The sequence below is a fragment of the Mesoplodon mirus genome (genome assembly GCF_964341445.2).
Source record: "Mesoplodon mirus genome assembly, chromosome: 5".
Lineage (NCBI taxonomy): Eukaryota > Metazoa > Chordata > Mammalia > Artiodactyla > Ziphiidae > Mesoplodon > Mesoplodon mirus.
The window spans coordinates 179,295,195-179,314,456 of record NC_138980.1 but is presented as its reverse complement, the minus strand read 5'-3'; the positions used below and the strand labels follow the sequence as shown (position 1 = coordinate 179,314,456).

At 52.4% G+C, this 19,262-nt stretch overlaps 1 protein-coding gene across 2 annotated transcripts in view; it reads left to right on the top strand.

The window, feature by feature from the left end:
- Positions 1-19,262, top strand: part of TENT4A (terminal nucleotidyltransferase 4A) — a 43,801-nt gene that overhangs the window by 10,136 nt on the left and 14,403 nt on the right. For both annotated transcript variants that reach the window (XM_082622841.1, XM_082622840.1), the window contains exons 2-4: positions 15,473-15,596; positions 16,417-16,463; positions 17,338-17,458. In XM_082622841.1, the coding sequence (XP_082478967.1) occupies positions 15,473-15,596; positions 16,417-16,463; positions 17,338-17,458 (292 nt within the window). The remainder of the gene's footprint in view (positions 1-15,472; positions 15,597-16,416; positions 16,464-17,337; positions 17,459-19,262) is intronic.

Sequence of the window (19,262 nt, the reverse complement as noted above, 5' to 3'; positions counted from 1 at the left end):
TTTAAGTCTTGGCAGATGAATAAGCATCTCGCCCAGGGTGCACCTAGAAGATAAAAGAACGGGCGCCTCAACGCAGGCCTGCTTGACAAGAAAGCCCCTGTGTTCAGTGCTGCCTCCCAGGAAGGGGTTGGTGCCCCCAGAGAAAGAGCCAGAAGCAGGAACTTGGTGAACTGGCGGGGGGGGGGGTGCTTAGCGCCACTCAGTAAGGAGGATTTTGGTTACTGGCATCTTTTCTAAACGTAAGCAAACAGATCAAAAAATTGAAGTGTAGCTCTGAGATGACTGAAATAGAAAAGAGGGTACCTTGCGTGGCTTGTGAAATGCAGAGAAATTCTGAAGTATTGTTGCAAGTTAGCTCCTGTAAAAACGTGGGTGAGGAGTCTGTCTAAAGAGCCGGTGTCTCTCTCGAAGACTGCCTCACAAGAGACAGACGAACAAAACCTAAGTACGATATGATGGATAGAAATAAGAGTATAGAGCTGAGACCAAATTCCAAAGAATGGGGACCTGTGAGAATTGTCACAGGCTAAGGCCTGGAATGAAGGGAAGCCTGCAAGATTGGTAAGAGGAAAAAGGGCCTCTTAGGATCAGAGTGAGCCCGTAGGAAGTAAGTAAAGAGCTGGGCTGGGAAGACGGCTCAGTGTTCCGGAGCCTTCCGTAGCAGCTGGATGCTTCAGCTTTTCCTTTGCTCCCATCAGGGGAGTGGTCTTCAGTACTTGTCATGGTGTTTAATCGTCACTGGCCCTACTGAGCCCTCGCCCCTCGCAGGAGAGGGAGAGGTTCTTGTCTCCTTACTGTGTAGGAGAGGGTGGTGTAGGAGAGGGCGTGAGGCTCACACTGCCCATAGGTGCGGAGCTGGCATGGGAGCCCAGGCAGTCTGATGGCACAGCCCGTCTTCTTAACTGCTGGACCCTCGGTGCAAAGGGGGGATTGTCCAAAGAGGAATAACAATAGGAAGAAAACACTTGCTTACGTTGAGTTCCAGTCTCTAGGTCAAGAGAAATGACTACTGGCTTCTCAGGAGGGGTAGCAGGCGACATCATGAAGCTCCGCCCCATCCCTGTACATCTCTCGGGCACCCCGCAGATGGACCCAAGAGGAATCTGAGTAGCTTCCTGCAGAGCCAGCAGCAGGCCCTGGTCTGTCACCCTGCGGCTCTCCAGTGGCTCCTTTACGAACCGGTGACAGCACGGCTGTGCGTGACACCGTGCCTCTATGGTTCTGTTTGCTCGTTGCTTTAAAATGAGAGACTGATTTGGACTGTGCTTTATGCTGATTTTTAAATAATGGTATTGTTTTTATAAAACAGATTTGTGTGTATTTTTTGGTAAAAAGCAGAAAGCTTTAAAAATCACTCAACCCCACCACCCAGAAATAACCACGGACCCATTAGGTGACTGCCATTGTAGACATCTCTCTAAGCCCCGTATGGATGGACACATGCATTGATCAACAGAAATACTTCTATTACAACTTATGTTCTCCTTAAGTACGATTTACTAAATTATTAATTTTGCTTGAAAGCGAAAGTAATGTTCAACTTCAAAAAGAAATAATAGTTTCTAAGAGATGTTACTGAGACTAAGAATATAAAGAAGGTTAAAAACCTTATGTGGCTAAGTGCAGAGAAAAGTTAAAGTTTTAATGAAATCACCTCAGGTTGTCTGCTACCACGTAGGTTAGCGATGTTAGCCCTTGCTATAGACTGAGTTGTCTCTGCTCAGATCATAGGTTGAAGCCACAGTGTGGTGGCATTAGGAGGTGCGGCCTTTGGGAGGTGATGGGTTTAGATGAGGTCATGGGTGGAGCCTCATCATGGGATTAGTGCCCTTATGAGAAAGACCAGAGAGTTCACTCGTTCTCTCTCCACCATGTGAGGGCACATTGAGAAGTTGGCAGTCTGCGAGCCAGGAAGAGGGCCCTCTCCATAACCCGGCCTTGCTGGCTCCTGGATCTTGAACTTCCAGCTTCCAGAACTGTGAGACATAAATGTCTGTTGTTTAAGGCGCCCAGTCTCTGGTATCCCTTTACAGCAGCCCAAGCAGACTAAGACAACCCTTTATGTAGCCTCCCAGCTCCTGATTTGCATTATGTTGTTTGTCTGCCACCATGAGTTAGGCATTTGTATTTTGTTCTGCAGTTATGATCACTACCGTTTGTTGAGCTCTTACTGAGTGCTAGACCCCACTCTCAATACTTTGTCTGTATTCATTAAATCCTCCTACAGTGCCGCGTGAGGGGGCGCCATCAGCATCCTCATGTTTCACATGAGGAGACTGAAGCCCAGAGCAGCTGAGGGTCCCGCAGGGTTTTCTAGTGGATCCTGCCATCCTGCCTTGGCCCTGAACACTACAGTTTGCAGTCGATTAGTCTGGGTTCTGTCTGTGCATAGACTTCATGCTGTGCGCCAGGCTCTCACCGGGACGCCGGCAGCTTTCCGCGTTATGATGGACATCTTCGGCAGGGCTCCGGGGGCCGTGCTGCCCGGCCCCCCTGCGGGATGGGCTCTGTGCACGGCCTTCACTCCACTCTGACTGGCCCGGCCCAGCAGCCCTCAGCCCGCTCCATGGGTCCACGCGGCCCTGCTGCGTTCCATCTGTGCTGCGTGTGAGAGTCGAGTTTGTACAGGAGGGCTCATGAGCTCCGTGTTCCCCGAAGCCCGCCGGGTGCCTGGAGAACGGGGCCCCCGCTTCACGGCCTTGGCATGCTCCCCGACGTCTCTGGCTGCGAATGCTGTCAGAGATCTGGGGCGAGACTGATCCCGCTTCAGGGTCGTGGTTTCTTCCGGATGCCCGCCTGGCCACGCCTCCCTCTTGTCCTCACCTGGTCCTTCCTGCAGCGTGGGCCCTGCATCAGCCCTTCCTGGACTGCAACTGCCCTTCCACCGCAGGCCGGGCTCTGCCTTGACTTCAGGGGCAGGTCCCCTGTCGGGCCTTCAGCGCGGCCCTGGTTTCATCTTCCACCTTTTCCACGTGGACAGCTTGACTCTCTTTTCCTCTCTGTCCGTCTTCCTTAAACGGGCCCTTCTCAGGTGTTGGCACAGCGGCTTCCCTGTCCTCTCCTTCAGCTCCTTGCCCTCTTTTCACCCTGTGTTTATGGCCACGTTCTCACCGAGGTTTTCTGTAGCACGAAGTGTGGGTGTGGGTTTTCCTCATCCCGGCTGGCGTCTCCTCCCACACTGGGGTCCTTGTCCTCATGATGTTCTGGGCCCCTTTCTCTTCCTCTTTGTTTGCTGTGCCACGTTCATGGGTTGCCATCTCTGCTGATGCAACCTGAGGGTGTTCTGAGCCCTCCGACATCCCCTAGAACTTTCCCTCTCAGGCCAGGCTGCAGGTTTGAGAGGCTGCTGCGTCTTTGGCCGACCTTCTGGGACCCGTCAGCCCCCAGGTGGAGAGTCGAGTCTTGGGGCGAGTCCGTGGGCCACCTTGTTGGGGGCCTGAAGTTTGTTCCCTGAATTAGTTCAGCCTCTTAGGGCCCAGCTCATCTGGCCCAGTCCTTTCATGGCCTCGGGGTCCTCAGAAGCCTGGTGTCATCTGCTCTGAAGTCAGCCCAGGGAACGGAAGACCCTCACTGCTGGTGTGTCAGACTCAGGCTTCCTCTGTCCTTTAGGCCCCGCTGACGTCCTCTCAGGGCCTCCAGGTGCATCCCCTGATCTTTGCAAATCTGGCTGCTGCTTGCCCTTCCGTCTTGGCTCCAGTATCAGCTCTTTGGGAGGCTGTCCCTGACCATACGATATAAAGTAGCCGTCAAGACAACCGTGGCCCCCATTTGGAATCTCTGCATAGTGTGCTTATACTCGGGGTTGATTTTGGTTATTGACTTTGCTCCCTTCTCCGTGCCCCTGACCCAACTCAGCGAGCACGAGGGACTTACCGATTTTGTCTTGCTCCCTCTATAGCCGGTGTCAGAGCAGCACCTGCTCCGTCGCGGGTTGGCAGTAAATAACTGTACAGTGATGACTTCCGTCTGCTCTCTGTCCTTCAGTATTGACTGAAACCTTTGGATCTGTTAAGTTCTGTGCTTGGCCCTCCCTTCCTCCTGCTTTTCTATTTTTGCTAGTTTTCCAGCGCTGTTGTGTTGTCCTTTTTCTTAGCATTTTTTTCTGGTCATCACGGTGGGGTCTTGGGAGGTTGATGTGTGTTCTTCCTGTCACCTTGAGCCAGAACCCTGGAGCCTGTCTCCTGAGACTTGAAGAGGTAGACACGCCTAGTTCATGCCGAGCAGAATTGGTACAGGTGATTCACGGCCTCCTTTACACTGGATGGAGACATTCCTGCTGATTGAATGAAAAGTAAACATTTGATAATTAAAAGTTATGTTTTTATTTTTCTGATACTATAGATCAAACTTTGATATATATGCAAATATTGGATACAGGGAAGTTAAGTAGCTTTAATTACAGCAGACGCTCAGATATGCTGACACTCGGGCGTGTGGGGAGACCTGGCTTTCGTGTGGCCACGCGCACTGGCGCCTGGCGGTGACGAGCGCCCACTCTGGTCACATCTGCAGGCCGCATGGAACTGGACGCAGGCTTAACGAGTGCTTGGCCACTCTTGGTGACGTGGAAGGTGATCGGCATGTCCTCCCTCAGGTGCGTTACACACATGGGCTTTCCTGTCCTGAGGGTCATGGGGACGACTTCTCCCGCCAGGACAGTGTCTCAGGGAGAGGCTGCGCAGGTCTCGCATCACCTAGCGTCACCGCCGCCGAGGGGTCAGGGCCAGGGAGGGAGCCGCTAGAGCCCTGGAAGTGGAGCTGAGGCCCCGGAAGTCTGCAGGAGGCAGATGGGAGGGGCAGCCGATGGGGTGTGGAGGCTCCCGGGAGCGCTTCGAGCAGTGTGAGCAGAGACACACTGGAGAGGTTCGTGCCAGGACGTTTCATGCCAGACGTGAGGCTCAGGCTGGTTGTCCAGCCTCTGAGCATCTGTAAAACGGGAGGTGGTGGTGGTTCTCAGGATCATCCTCGTGAAGTGTGTCATACGCTGACTGGACAGAGCAGGCAGGTGGTACGTGTCAGTTACTTATCATCAAACTAAGAATACTGGTAGGATAGGATCACTAATGAATTTTAAGTTTCTACGTCTGAATATAGCCTCAGAATCGTACTCAACACAACTCTCTGACAGCAGTGCCGTCGATGGGCGCTGGGACAGTGGGGAAGCCTGTTAGCTGTCCCTGGTGTGGTGTGGCCAGAGAGGGTAGGGGTACTTGAGAGAACACCCTGTTCCTCACAGGTCTCTGGGTTCAGTCATCCCCATCTGCAGAGGTTTTTCTGGGATTGTAGGGTAGCCTTTTCAGGAGCCCTGTCTTTTGGGGGGGTGGTGTATGCTAAACCAGTGACTTGGGGTGGCACTAGAACCAGAACTTTAGGGGTGAAGGGGCCTTTAGCCTTGCTGGACCTTGGAGCTGAGCAGAGTCACACGAGTAGTCCCCTTGGCCCCCAGGGTGCCGGGCGTGGGCCGAGCCAAAGGGAAAGCCCACGCGGGTTTGGCCTTAATGTAAAGGCCGAAGGCAGCCAGTCTCAAAGAAGACTTAAGCACAGCGATGTCTGCCCTTTGAGCTTTGGAGTGAAGTCAGTGTCAGTAAAGCTGACATGATGATACTTTTTCTTGGCTATGATTATAAAAGCAATAGAGTACTTATTGAAGAAACTTGGAAAATACAGAAAGGAAACCACCATAATCTTCCTGTTGTTAACACTCTCCTGTTCTTAACAGAGCATACGTCTCTCTTATTTTTAATGCTACTTTAAATGTGTCATTTTTGTATGTTTGTTTAAATCTAACTCTAGATAAGTGATTCCTCCTGTCTTAAAAGCTCTTTTAAACAATTTTTAAAGATGGAATTGATATATATTATTTCCTAAATAACTAGGGAGAGACGTTTACAACTTTTCCCTTTTTGTAAACAGCCCATAGTGCATATTTCTGCATGTTTCTGTACGTTGGGCCACTTCCTGAGTGTGGCCTCACAGCCCTGTGGCTGAACGTCAAGATCGAGAGCTGCACAGCTCTGGGTTTGAGTCCTGGTCGTGGAATCTTGGGCCATTTACCATCTGTCTAATGAATAGTTTTCTTAAAATCTGTAAAATGGGGAAAATATTGAATAATACTTGCCTCAAGGACTATTTGGGAGACTAACGAAAATGCTGGTAATATGGATGGTATTGTGTAGTATCTCAGGGTAGTCATCCTTTCAGGCTCTTACACACACTGCTTCCCAAAAGATTATCCAGCTCACCTTCACGAGGGTGAGCATCTCTGGAAATTACAACAGAGGATATAGCTGTTTGCATCTCAAAAATGATCCAGCTACTTGAGCTAGCGAGCAAGGCCGGGGCATCCTGCTTTCAGACTTGGCGGTTCCCTCCGAGCACCGTGGCCTGTGGGGGTCTGTGCTGTGGCTGCCCGGCGAGGCTGCGTGGCCGGTGGCTTGAAGCAGTGCACGGGGCCCAGCTGAGTGCCTTCTTGGCACCCCCTGCCCCGGCGGCCCTCCCGGCTGTGAGCTCCTCCAGATTGGGGGTCCTGGAGTGCACTGTGGGTTCCATAGGACACCAGTGTTGGGGGGCTGAGGCCCACTGGTCGTTCTTGCCCATGATGGCTTGAGGACGTGCCGCGTTAGTGGGGTGCTTCCCTCTAGGTTGCTCCAGCTGTCCTGGCTCTTTTGTTGGCCGGAGCCCTTTCTTTCCTGGGCTGACCGTGGCCTGGGCCTGGAGCAGCAGTGCCCCCAGCCCGGCTCCCGGCTCCCGCCGCAGCCTCCTGTCTGTCACTCAGCTCTCAGGCCCCTCCCTGTGCAGCAGCTTCTCCTAGGGCCTCCCTCTGCCATTAACATTTTAGAGGCTCTTTAGAGGCTCTCTCCCTCTAGAGGAGCTGGTGGGGCACAGGTGGGGCGCTGCAGGAGTGGAGAGAGGCCGAGGTGCAGACCCCGCGGGCAGGCTGATGGGGGCACTGGCTCAGCGACGGGAAGGAACGCTCTGGAAACACACAGGCTTTCTGCTTTGCAGTTTCAGTCAGCTTCCTCACACTTTTGAGCTTGGATTATAAACAACCTTCGAAGGTCTGATTCGAGACTTTCTAAATAGTGGTACAGACATTAATTGGCCTGTAACATCATTAAAAATAAATAAAATGATTTATAATTAGCTCATTAACTGTGTCAGGAAATGGGAGTTTTAAAAAGGATCATCCGGGCTTCCCTGGTGGCGCAGTGGTTGAGAGTCCGCCTGCCGATGCAGGGGACGTGGGTTCATGCCTCGGTCCGGGAAGATCCCACATGCCGCGGAGCGGCTGGGCCCCTGAGCCACGGCCGCTGAGCCTGCGCGACCGGAGCCTGTGCTGCGCAACGGGAGAGGCCACAACAGTGAGAGGCCTGCGTACTGCAAAAAAAAAAAAAAAAAAGGATCGTCCATCCCCAAAATAGAAGTAATTCAGTCACTCACTGCAGGTCTCACTGGTCGCTGCCCAGCAGAGCCCTTCTTTGCAGCTGGTGGAGAGGCAGCTGCTAACTTGGGCCGCCTGGGCTGCGGGGGCGCTGGGACTCCGGCGTCTTAGAGTAAGTGCATCCACGCGGGCTTGAAAATCTACCGTAAAACTCCAGTAGTTGTAACTCCAAATACTTTCCCCAAGCCGTTGCTTTTGGCAAAAACGCAGACAGTGAGCACTGTGGAGCTGAGGGGAGGGAGCTCCAGCTTCTGAGAAACCGCTGGCTTTTCAAGGCTTTTGAGGGTTTTAAGAAGGCTTGGAAGGAGTGGGAGAGGGAGAGAATAAATTAACAGTTGAAGTGAGTTTCTAGTGTTTTCTGTGGCATTTTACATTGTAATCAAAAAGCCTGGTTTTCCACAAGCACTTGGAGTTGAGCAGGTTCCTGGAGGGTGTGGAAGGGAGGCGTGACTCAGGGCAGCCATAGGGCGGGGCCCTGGGGACTGTGGGCCGGGAGAGTTGGGTGAGTTAATACCTGAGAGCGCAGCTCTTACCTGCAGGACTGGGAGCCGACACGTCTCGTGACCACGTTGGAGGAGGCTGCGTTCATTCATCCGGCTCTTTGTTCCTTAAAGCAGTGAATGAAATCTGACCTCTGACCTTGGCTTTCCTTAGAAAAAGCTGCGGGGATTTCAGATCTAGGGGAACAGGCAATCCTCTGTGCCTCCCCCTTGCAGACCCGCATCAGTAACTGCTTGGCCTGTTAGCTTTGCCCCTTTACTGTCCACACTGTTTTATTTTAAATGTACTTCACTGTCCTCGCTTCTGGCCCCTTGTGTCTTCGTGTCTCTCACCTGCTGTAGTGCATCTGCCTGTCCTTGTTTGCGTACAGAGACGTCACCGTGGAACAACCTGCAGGTGGCGCTGGGCTGGCAGTGGGAGAGGGAGCAGCTGGGGCTGGACACCGAGGCTCCCAGGCGAGGAGGCAGGGAAAAGCCGGCGGCGGGCGCCCCCCTCAGGACCAGCCGGCCTTCCCCGGCTTCGGTTCAGATTTAGACAGAGTCATCCTCCTGAAGTGGGTCATCTCTTTTCATGAATAGCTTTATTAGCTATGAAATTAGACAGTTTGGTTCTCTAACTTAATAATCTATCTTTTGTTCTTTAAAAAAGCTCATTGAGTTGGATTTCATAAATGTTCACAGCAACCGTATACCAGCTGCTGAGATAGATACGGAAACATTGCTGATCTTGATAAGTTGGGACCAAAAGCAAAAATTAACTTGGGACACGTACTAAAAATGGAAAAGTCAGTCATTACCTTTTGAGTGGGTTTGGCCTCTTACAAGAGTGCTATTGTAAATGAGAAATGTCTTTTTTCATTTTGCAGTGAACTTTATTTTCTAATATCTAGATTAAAAGCATGCTTGTTAATAATGTTCAGAAGTTTGTTTTCCAGTAGTTTCACGATGAAGACTAAAATGCACTGAAAACTCTGGTCTCACTATTTTCATCTTTCTTAAAGTAGCCAGGAAGTGAATCAGTTCAGGGCTTGCTCCACTGCGTTGTATCAATTTGAGATTCTTCCAGATTGACTCTCAGAGTTGCGTGTGGTCTGTATGGGCCAGTAGCCAAGGCTAGAGTGTCTCAGAATCCACTGCGCAGAGACAAGGCATCAGGCATGCTGCGCTGTCCTGCCTCCGCCGCCTGCAGGGTTCCTTTTGCACACAGACAGCAGACCTTTCCCCCCGTGTGCCACCTGATGAGACCACTTAGGAGGCTCAAGCCGCCACCACACAAAGCCATCCAGAGCGCTGCTCCTTGCCGGCCGTATCCCTTTAGGGCCCATGGTGGCGTGAGCCCTCGGGTCCTCAGCTTAGGATGAGGGCTGCGTTGTGCAGAGGTTTCCAGAGTTGGTTCTCGGCCTCGGGGCTGCAAAGTGGCCGCACGGGCCTCACATGCCAGCGGGTCCTCTCTGTTGCTCTTGCTGGCCTCTCCCCACAAGATGCCTTGTGGTCAGCTTCTGATTCCCATATTTCTTTGGATTTGAGGTGCTACTACTTGCAAAAACCCAACCCATTCGAAGTTGTCTTTTTTTGGCGGGGCAGAAATATTGGGTTGGCCAAAAAGTTCGTTCGGTTTTAAGTAAAAATAAGAGACGCCTTTTTTATTTTCACCAAGAACTTTATTGAACAACATATTCATTCACCGAGCAAACTTTCTGGCCAGCCCAATGTAAACTTCATCTAGACAACTTCCTCCAGATCAGCCAACCTAAAGAGATATGCACTGTTATGAAATGTACCATGAAGAAAGAAAAATATTTAGTTTTGCATTGATTTGATGCTCAGCCATTGATTGAAAGATGCATCCCAATTTTAGACATGTTGAAATGTTAAGGAAAAAAGAGTATGTTTTCGTGATGGCGGAAGAATAGCCTTGCTCAATTCCACAATTACATCAGTTACTTTGGAAAATGCGCTAATCAGGCAGCATTGTCACTAACATCTTGTCGGGCTCTTAAATCCTAGTTTCGTAAATGGAGCAGTGAGTATGTGTTTAAATTCTATCAAGACCTATAATGCTTACTTTTGACAGACATGGCTCTTATTTGTCCACATTTAGCCCTAAGATTCTAAAACGTTTACTTAGAGAACCTTTGAGAGCCCCAGGACCAGGGTGTGTTTTTATCCCTTGTCTCCCGTTGGACGATGTGTGGGCAGGGTGCGCTCTCCCCAGGCCCCCACGCGAGGCCCGTGCCCTCTGGGGGAGCCGCCCCTCATTCCTGGACGGTGGTGTCTCACGGGACGGAAGGAGGGAGGGTCCCCAAGAGGACGTGCGGTCCTGGGGCCGCCTGCTCTGCCTGTGTTGAGCGTAGCGTTGCTCGGCCGTCGGGGTGGAGCCCAGGGAGCGGCAGCCGGGCTGCAGCCACGAGCCCCACGTGGCTGTTGGGACTGAATTAAGTGAGGCTGCAACCTGAGGCCCTCAGTCGCAGCAGCCACGCCTCAGGTGCCCGGTAGCCGCTTGCAGAACGTTGTGCCGTCACAGGAGTCCTGTCCGCAGCCTGTGCCTCCCCACTCCGCATGGATTTTAGGGCCTGGCAGAGGTGCCGGCACCGGGTACACTGAGGGGCTTGGAAACCTCGCTGCTGTTTGGGGGCGGGATGGGGAGAGTGACGTCAGGACTTAGAAGCCTGACCGACTTGATGTTCTTTTTTTTTAAATTAAGCGATCAGTATTCACTGTTAAAATTAGGAGATGAATACAAGCAAAAAGAATAAAAAAATTACAAGTAATCTTGTCATCTAGAAGTACAGTTGACTTTTTTTGTGTTGTATTTAATGTTCTGTTGTTTCCAAATGTTAAATATAATCAGTGGTGTAATGAGCATCCTCTCAGGCAGTTGTTTTCCCTCTAAAATGTATCATCTTTTCTCCTTTTCACTTTAAAATTTATACATATGATGAGTACATTCTTGTAAAAACCCAGAATTCCAGCAGCGCCCGCATGTAGAGTAGGAGGTGGCCACTCTCACCAGCTCATCCGTCACCTGCAGGAGGAAGCCCGGCCGCCTTGGCACGTGGCCTCTTAGACCTTCTCCTGAGTTACATGCACGCGGGGCGTGTCTGTCACCTGTCTGTCACGGACCCTCCCCTTGCTCTTCTCGGTGGGCGGACGGTGCCCCGTCCTGACCCACGGCCCTGCCGCAAGCGTGTGTGGGGGGGTCTGGAGCCCAGGTGTCCAGGCGTGGGGTTCCGGGCTCAGCGAGGGATGCCTTTCTTTAGCCTTGAGATATGTTGTCAGCTGATCCCAGAGTGTGAGGTCCAGCCCGAGAGAGGCCTGGTCTTTCTGAACAAGTCCTTCCTGCTTCTGACATGTGCACTTGACGTTTGCTTTTTAATTTGTTTACACTCCGCATGTTTTTTGTTAGAATTTCTTGGTAATTATTTGACTCTCTCAGTCTTTGCGTTGTGATTGTCATTTTTGTGTTGGAAGTCTGGAAAGGCCTCCTTCAAGTTCGGGATAGCTGATGATTTCCCTTGCTTTTTTCCCCTAACTTCTATTTGATGTTTTCATTTAGTAATTTAACTCTGCGTCTGTGTTATGTTTTCAAATGTAGAACAAGGCAGGAAGCTAACTTCATTGTTTTTCCACTGCTGTGTCAGGATTAGGCTTGGCTACAAAGAGTGAAAGTAACAGAGTGATTGATGGTGCCCTGATCCCAGGGGACCAGCCCACCTTCTCCCTCTGCTGCCTTTCTCAGCCTTGTGGGGATCATGGTTCTGGAGGCCAGCCACAGGCCAGCACGCTGGGACTAGGGAAGGGGAAGGGGAAAGGGCTATGGGAGCTCTCCCCTTAGGAAACCCTCCGAGAAGGTCTCCCCAGGGCCTTCTGCTGGGGCCTGCAGTCACCTGCATCCGCAAGAGCAGATGGTCCCTGGCCTCTCAAGTGGCCCGGGCCCTCCAGGCGATCATCGTTCCTGCTGGTTTTGAGATACCACCTCTCTGACCCATGATGGAGGAATTTTTCCGTGATGGCCACAGCATAGAAATTTCCTCGGAAGATTTGGAGACTGAAAGCTAGTGGGGTCACGTGAGCTCTAGGAGATGTGGTGACTAAATTGTGAGTCATGGAGGAGACTTGGGTGTGGTTTTATGTAGACGTCTTGTCAGCTGTGAGATTCCTCTGAGGTTCTGATATGTGAGAAGAGTAACTGCCCTCGTTTTCAAGTAGAAAAGATCAAAACTTTTCACAGACATAACTCAGCAAAGCACTTTGGAGAACCGAATGCGTGTGTACGTTCAGTGTCGGAAGCAATGGCTGCACACGTGGTCGCTGGCACTTAGTGTGAAAGTGTGTTGTCCTAACCATCATAGGTCGTTTCTTAAAGTGATGAAACTACTTGTAATGTGGTACTGAATAAATAATCCCAGCTGTTTCATTCAGCACTGTTTACATTTGTTTAAAAGGACAGTTGGCCATTTAAGTAATTTCTGCTAACAAATCAAGTTATCCGGTACAGGGGTAAACTATTTCTTGGATGTTGATTTTTGATGACATTGTACGGGGAAGGTAGATCTTAAGTGACAAAGTCATAAGCAAAATACGCATTTTATCAAAACTTGATTCATCCCACACATACTGGTTGAATGCTCACCCGAGCGAGCGCTGTTGGGCGCTGAGATCAGGCCCCTGGAGGTCACCTTTCCGGGACAGAGCCCGGCTGGCTGCGGTGGTCACCACGCTGGCTGGAGGGTGGGGCGCTGCTTCTCCCGCCTGCAGGCTCTGTTGGGCTGCCCCACCCTTCCCAGCCCTCGGTGCTTCCTCTCTCCTCTCGGCGTTCCTTCCACCAAGAGCCTGAGCCCGAGAAGGCAGCGGCAGGGCTCTTGAATCTGCCCGGGCCTCGTGAGGCTTGTTAGAGCTTCTCGTGTCTTTTCTGCTGCACCGACGGTGCATCACCCTCCAGAGCCACGCGGTCCTCAGGCGGCCCCAGCGGTCACGCAGCGCCTCGCCGGTCCCTGCTTGCCTCGAGGAAGAGCCTGCAGGGGCTGGGCCAGAGCCGCCCTGTCCAGCCAGGCCGCCAGCAGGATCCCTTCCATTCCCAGAAGGCAAAGCAAACATATTCTTCCTAATATATTTGTTACAGCCGTTGCTAATTTTTAGATGCAGTTTAATACAAATTTCAGGTAGGCGTTTCATTAGCGTATCTTCTTGGTGGAGCCCAACGCTGAAATCAGGAGGCGTGTGCCCTGCTGGCAGGCGCTCCGCTCTGGGATGTGGGCCCGCCTCAGCCTCGTTACTCATCTCTCCTGAGTCGGGAGGGGAGGCGTGCTCGCCTGTCCCAGAGAAGGGACGCCCTTCTCTGGGACAGGCGAGTCAACAGACATCTGACCAGACTGACACTGTCACACTGGGCGGTGTCCGTGCCTCCTGGGAAGCTGACGGGCGACTTTTCCTGTTGCTCTTTCACGTGACAGTTCTCTCCACCCTGCAGGCGCAGACTGGCAGTGACATTTTGGCAGATGGGAATGGCCCGTTTCCTAGATGCTTTAATGCGTCACATTTGTGGGGTGTGGATAGGGTTTTGCCACGCCAGGTTTGCTGTTCTTCTTCGGTGTCTCTGGGCCAGTGCTTAGGTGCTCTAGGCCCATGTCCTCATTCGACGTCTCTACACTTCTGTACTCCCGATGTTATCAGAGCAGCGCTGAGCTGCGGGAGAGCGTGTGCTCTTCGTGCTTTGATGGACTGACTTCCCAGCGAGGTGACGGCTGGTCCGGTGGCACATGCTGTTGCCCCGAGGAGCCCTGTGCTGTCTCCTGACAGCTGCCCGGTGACAGCGTTACTGTCACTTGTTAACAGGGGGAGGTCCCCGGTGTGGTCCCTAACGTGACACATCGGGTCCTGCTGACGACATTGCCGAGCGCCGGGAACCACGGGCCACGCCGCTGACGTGACGCGCCTGCTGAGCTGCTGGAAGAGATGCGGTTAAAGGCTTAGGGTGTAGTTGGCGCTGGGTAGTTGTTGAGATGTTAGAAGCTCTGCCTGATAAGTCGTGGAGTTGGGTAGATATTTTGGAAAAATTACTGCATTTTAATGTTGCATGACTTTCTACCTTTTTGGGTTTACTAAAAACGGGACTCATGGCTGAATCAGCAGCATGCTTGGGGTGAAGTTTTGCGTGATTTTTTTAAAAAAATAAACGTGATAACGTCAGGGCTCCAATCAGCGATGGCCTCACTGACCTTGCAGATGCACCGTGAACAAGCATGTCGAGCGTTTATTTCTGTGTGTGTCCCATGTGTGCTGTCAGTGGCTTCGAGTAGCTTTTAAACTGAGTGTCAGGATGGTCACTTCAAGTGAGTAGTGGGGGTGGCAGTCCTGAGGGTGAGAGAGTGAGCTTGGCCTTAAACAAGAGCTGAGGGAAGGTGAGATGTTAGACATCCTGTCCTTACCTTTGTCGCTTGGTACTGGAAGGTGCTGTCAAGTGTTGTCTGCCGTCGGGTGGACTGTCTTGCTAGCTGTTGAGCTAACATGGTAGTATTATTGAACAAATTTCATTTTGTCTTCTCTTTTCCATGCTAATAATCAAACTTAGAATGGAAGCATTCCATTCTTCAAGTCTAGAATCTATTCAAGTCAAGAACAGATTTGACGACGTAATTCCTAGGATCGGGTTATTTGCTTGCCTGTCTTTAAATCCCTAAAGGTCACCGAGGGTGACCTGTCCTTCCTTCCTGGGTCTGTGGCCCAGATCCTTGGCTGAGACTTAACTCCCCGTTGCCCCCGCCGGGGACTGGCAGAGACGTGGGTTTTGGGGCAGGGGTGTGAGGCAGCTTTTGGAGCCCGCTCCTTTCTCCAGAAACCATTGCTTTTTAGACCTTTGTTAGGAAAGACCGAGAGGGAGAGAGGGCCGAACTGACTCGTGTCCCTGCACACCTTGGTGCTGGCCTCCTTGCGGGAATCTTGAGGCGGGATGCTCCAGTGCTGAGTTGAGTGGGGCTTTCTGCCCGAGCAACGTGGTCGTGAGCCCTGGGTGCTGGGTCTAGGGTGTTGTCCGCTGGTGGGCCAGGCAGACCTGGCTGTTGAGACTTGGGGCCGCCAGGCTCCCGAGGACACGTGTCTTCCTGGCCTGGCCTGTCTCAGACCCTTTAGTGAGGGTGCCTGTGGGTGAAGAGCACAGCCCGGACAGGGTGAGAAACCCACTGGGTTTCCCTGCGCTGCCGCAGTTGGGATCACCCTCCATCTGTCACGGATGGAGTTCTCTCACTTCGTTCATGGAAAGTCCCTGAAATGTTTCTTTTGAATAAGCCTTTAAATGCCAGTTGAAAGTGTTGATATTTATATCAACAGATTCGCTCCTGTTACTCTGGTGCTAAACCGTGCCGTGGAGTTTCATCCCCCATGGAGTGTTCACTTCATTACATACTTTCAGAGGAAACAAGAAACTGGGTTTTAAGTGGCCAGAAATATGTTTTAGTGTCATGCTGATCTAATAGAATAAGAAGTGTGGTAAAGTTTAATTGTAACCCTAGTGTGTTTCTCTTTTGTCCGCTAGACTTCATGAGGAAATAATTGACTTTTATAACTTCATGTCCCCTTGTCCTGAAGAAGCAGCCATGAGAAGAGAGGTGGTGAAAAGGATCGAAACTGTGGTTAAAGATCTTTGGCCAACGGCTGATGTGGGTATACCCTTTGCACTTCTGTGTCGCTACACGTTCATGTCAGCACCCCGTGGCCGCCTGTGTCTGTGTATCTGTGCAGACGTGGCTGAGGCCATGCTTCCAGGTTCCAGGGGGGTCCTGAGATGGGTGTCCGCCCTTACCGAGGAGCTGGTTAGAGACGCACATGCCCTGCCCCTGCCCAGTCAGAAAGCCTGGGCCTGCCCAGGGGGGATCTCTGCTGATCTTGGGTGGTTCTGACACCTTCAAGTGTGAGGACCGTCAGCCCGAGGGAATTCCTTTTTGGGACAGTGTGGTGACATTTCCTGGTTTAAGTTTACCTTAAGATGAGAAGTTTTACCTCTAATCTGCATCACGCATCATAGCGTGTGTCCCGTTTTGTGAAACTACGCACCACTTTTCCAGAGAGCGAACGCGTGTGCGTTGAGATGCGGTCCGTGGGCACTTGGAGCACGAGGCCGGCGGGAGATGGCCCTCTGGCCGGCCCCGGGCTTCCCCTCCTGGGCACGGTGACACCCGGCACTTTCGGCTTTGCCCTTTGGTGCCCCGGGACAGAGCCCTGCCCTGTGCCTGCCGTGGGCTTGTTTCAGGAGCCGCGGGGCTCTCAGCAGGCCCCGGCTTTGCAGGCTGTGGGCGAGGCCAGGACTTGTTACGCCCTTTAGTGCTGAGTTGTTAAAGGTTCCTTTTCGGGGCTGGCGTTTACCTCACAGAGCCAGAGGAGTTTGTTGGACCGCTGGGCCCTCGCAGCAGCGTGGCGTGACAAGGGGCGGGGGAGGGCCGTGCGCGTGGCCGCGTCTGAGGCGCCCGCTCTCTGTTGCAGGTGCAGATATTTGGCAGCTTCAGCACGGGCCTCTATCTTCCCACCAGGTGAGGCCCAGCTGCGCCACCGCGCGGAGGACCGGGGTTGGGTCTGCGTAGCCCGGTGGGTGTCTGCATGCGTGTCAAGGCTAAAGTAGGTTCCTTGCATTCAAAGCTAAGGCTTAGAGACGGGAGCGCAAGGAAGAGACGGTGAGCACGGAGGGGTGATAGCAGGAAATAAAAATTCAATGACCGTTATGGTAATTGAGTGCTTTGCATTCTTCCTCTTGCACTTAATGTGGTGGGATGCAGAGCGCTGGCTCCTAGGAGCCGGGGGAAGTGAGAGCCCTGGGGGCAGGTGCGATAGAAGACGGTCTGAGACTTTTGGATTTGTTTTTGAAAAATTCATCTTATGTTTTAATGAAGATTCAAGCAAACTTCCACGTGAACGGTATTTTGTAAGGATTTTTATCGGATAGAAAAACGTCAAAGAAGTTTGCATTCTAAAGCCGTTCTCCAGTGTACCCTCGTCAAGGTCTCTTCAGTATCTTAGTTTTATGTGCATCGTTTTATTAAAAGCTTATATTCTGCCAAGCCACCGTTAACGCTTGGAGACTAAAGAGGCCACAGTCTCAGGATCTGGGTTGGCGTTGGCAGGGCCAGCGGGGAACTGGACAGATTCGAGGTGTCCAGGAGTCCGGGCCAGCGCAGCTGTGAGGGCCTCGGTTGCCTCGGGGCGCGGGAGACTCGGTCAGCGTTTGCTTCCGCCTCTGTTACGAGTGGCTCGTCAGCTGCGCTCTGTCACCGAGCGGGAGGGGCTTCCCGGCACTCCGTGCGCCTCTCGGAGGACCTGCGGGCCTGTGCCGGGGCGCCGGTCGGCCGGCCGCGTGCGCAGCCGTGTGGGGAGGCGAGCGGGGCTCACACTCGCTTTTCTCCCACCCAGCGACATCGACTTAGTGGTCTTTGGGAAATGGGAGCGCCCTCCGCTGCAGCTGTTGGAGCAGGCCCTGCGGAAACACAGCGTGGCCGAGCCGGGCTCCATCAAGGTCCTCGACAAGGCGACGGTAAGCGCGGGTTCTGGGCCCCGGGCCCGGGCGGGGGCTCTGCGCGCCCGCAGGCAGCCTGCGCCCCAGGGGGTTCGCTGATGTGGCCAGCGGTTTCTGGCTGCGCGTTTGAAGACTTCCCTACTTGTAGTGTAAACGCGCTTGTAAGTTTTGGGGTTAGGAGTTCAAGCTGAGAATGTTTAGACACCATCTGAAGTGCAAGTTGTGAGAGCGCCAAACTGTTCCTGCTCTAAAATGTACGACGGGGTCGTCTCTTATGAGGCTGCGTAAGGAAAAGATATTAATACCCGAAACGAGACAGATTCAGAGGCTGCCTTTTGTGCAGAATGTAGCAGAATGATTAGACTGTGGCATTTATTACGTAGAACAAGATGACCATTTGCCAAGTTATACTTCAGACAGAGAAGCTTGCCTGTTCCTTTCATCGTTCCAAAACTGTACACATGTGAGAACTGTGCTTCTCTCGCGAGAAGATGGGAGATGAAGCGGCTTTTGAAGCGCGGGCCCAGGTTCACCCTAGTCCAGGGCTGCCGACAGCTCAGGAGCTCTGTGTTACCTGCCCGTTGTGTGCTGGTCATCAGAGTCTCGGCTCTGACCTTCTGTGGCTCTGCCGTTTGTCCCGTCGGCCCCTCGAGAGTGCACGGTGGGTGGCCGGTGGTCTCTGACCAGGTGTCCTTGTTTAGGTGTAGAGCAGCTGAGGAGGCTCAGCCTGATGGTCCTGGGTTCCAGAGCTTTCTGGAGGACAGACCGTATGCTGAATAGATGCTGCAGGAGCTGTGTGGTCAGGTGGCCTCATTGCTGTCACACACCTCCTCAGCTGCTGGAGGCGCGTCCTAGGCCGAGGAGCAGGGTCCACCTGCTCTTTTCCATGAGTGTCATCTGTTGCCAGGCAGCCCTCTGTGCCGGGCAGCCTCACTGGCATCTCATCACGGGCTCTGAGCCCAGCGTGAGAGCTGTGTTTAAGGTGAAAACTGGTCTATTTTGAACAAGCACCAGAAAATAAGTATTGCAGTGTTACTACTAATCTCCAGAATCTGGGGCTTCAACACATGAGCGAGGGGGGGAGGAGGCGGGGGGAGAGAGAGAGAGAGAGAGAGAGAGAGTGTGTGTGTGTGTGTGTGTGTGTGTAAGGCAGGAGGGTGCCAGGAGTGATTTGGGGAGAAAAGTCCATGCGTATAGAAGAGGCTTCATAGCTGTGTCCAGAGGTGCCAGGGAAGATGCTCGCTCCTGAGGAGTTTACCACGTCTGGGAGGCCTAGGCCCTTGGCCATGGGCTCCTTCTGAAGCAGTTTTGATCGGTTCTTTGGGAAAGTGTCTTGTTTCCTCTGCCTTCTTGGACCTCGCCCTGCCTGGTGGTGGAGGTGATCTCCAGGAGAGACTGTCACCACCTGCTGGCCTGTCCCTCTCACACGTGTCCTGGGCAGTTTGCCCCCAGGTGTATGTGTTTTAGAGCCCAGAGCAGGTGTGCACTGAAGAGCGTGTTCCTCTGTTGACTGCCAGAGATCTTAAACCTTTCGTGAGACCCCGATTGTTTTGGTGGAGGGAATGTCCTTTTTTATTCCTTGGAGGCTGCCTTTTTTTCTGGAAGAACACAGTTTTGTGTGGGGCAGGTGTGGTCTGAATGGTTGCTTGGGCAGCTTTTATGAGGCCGTTTTTGAGTGCCTTTTGGTGATGATTCTTGTTACTGAGAGTATTTACAGAATAGCCTTTTACTTGATTTTCAGGGGAAAAAATGTTTTTAAGTTAAATTGTCTTAAAGAGTGAAAACCCACAGTAGAGTTGTTTGGAAAAACAATATCAGTCAA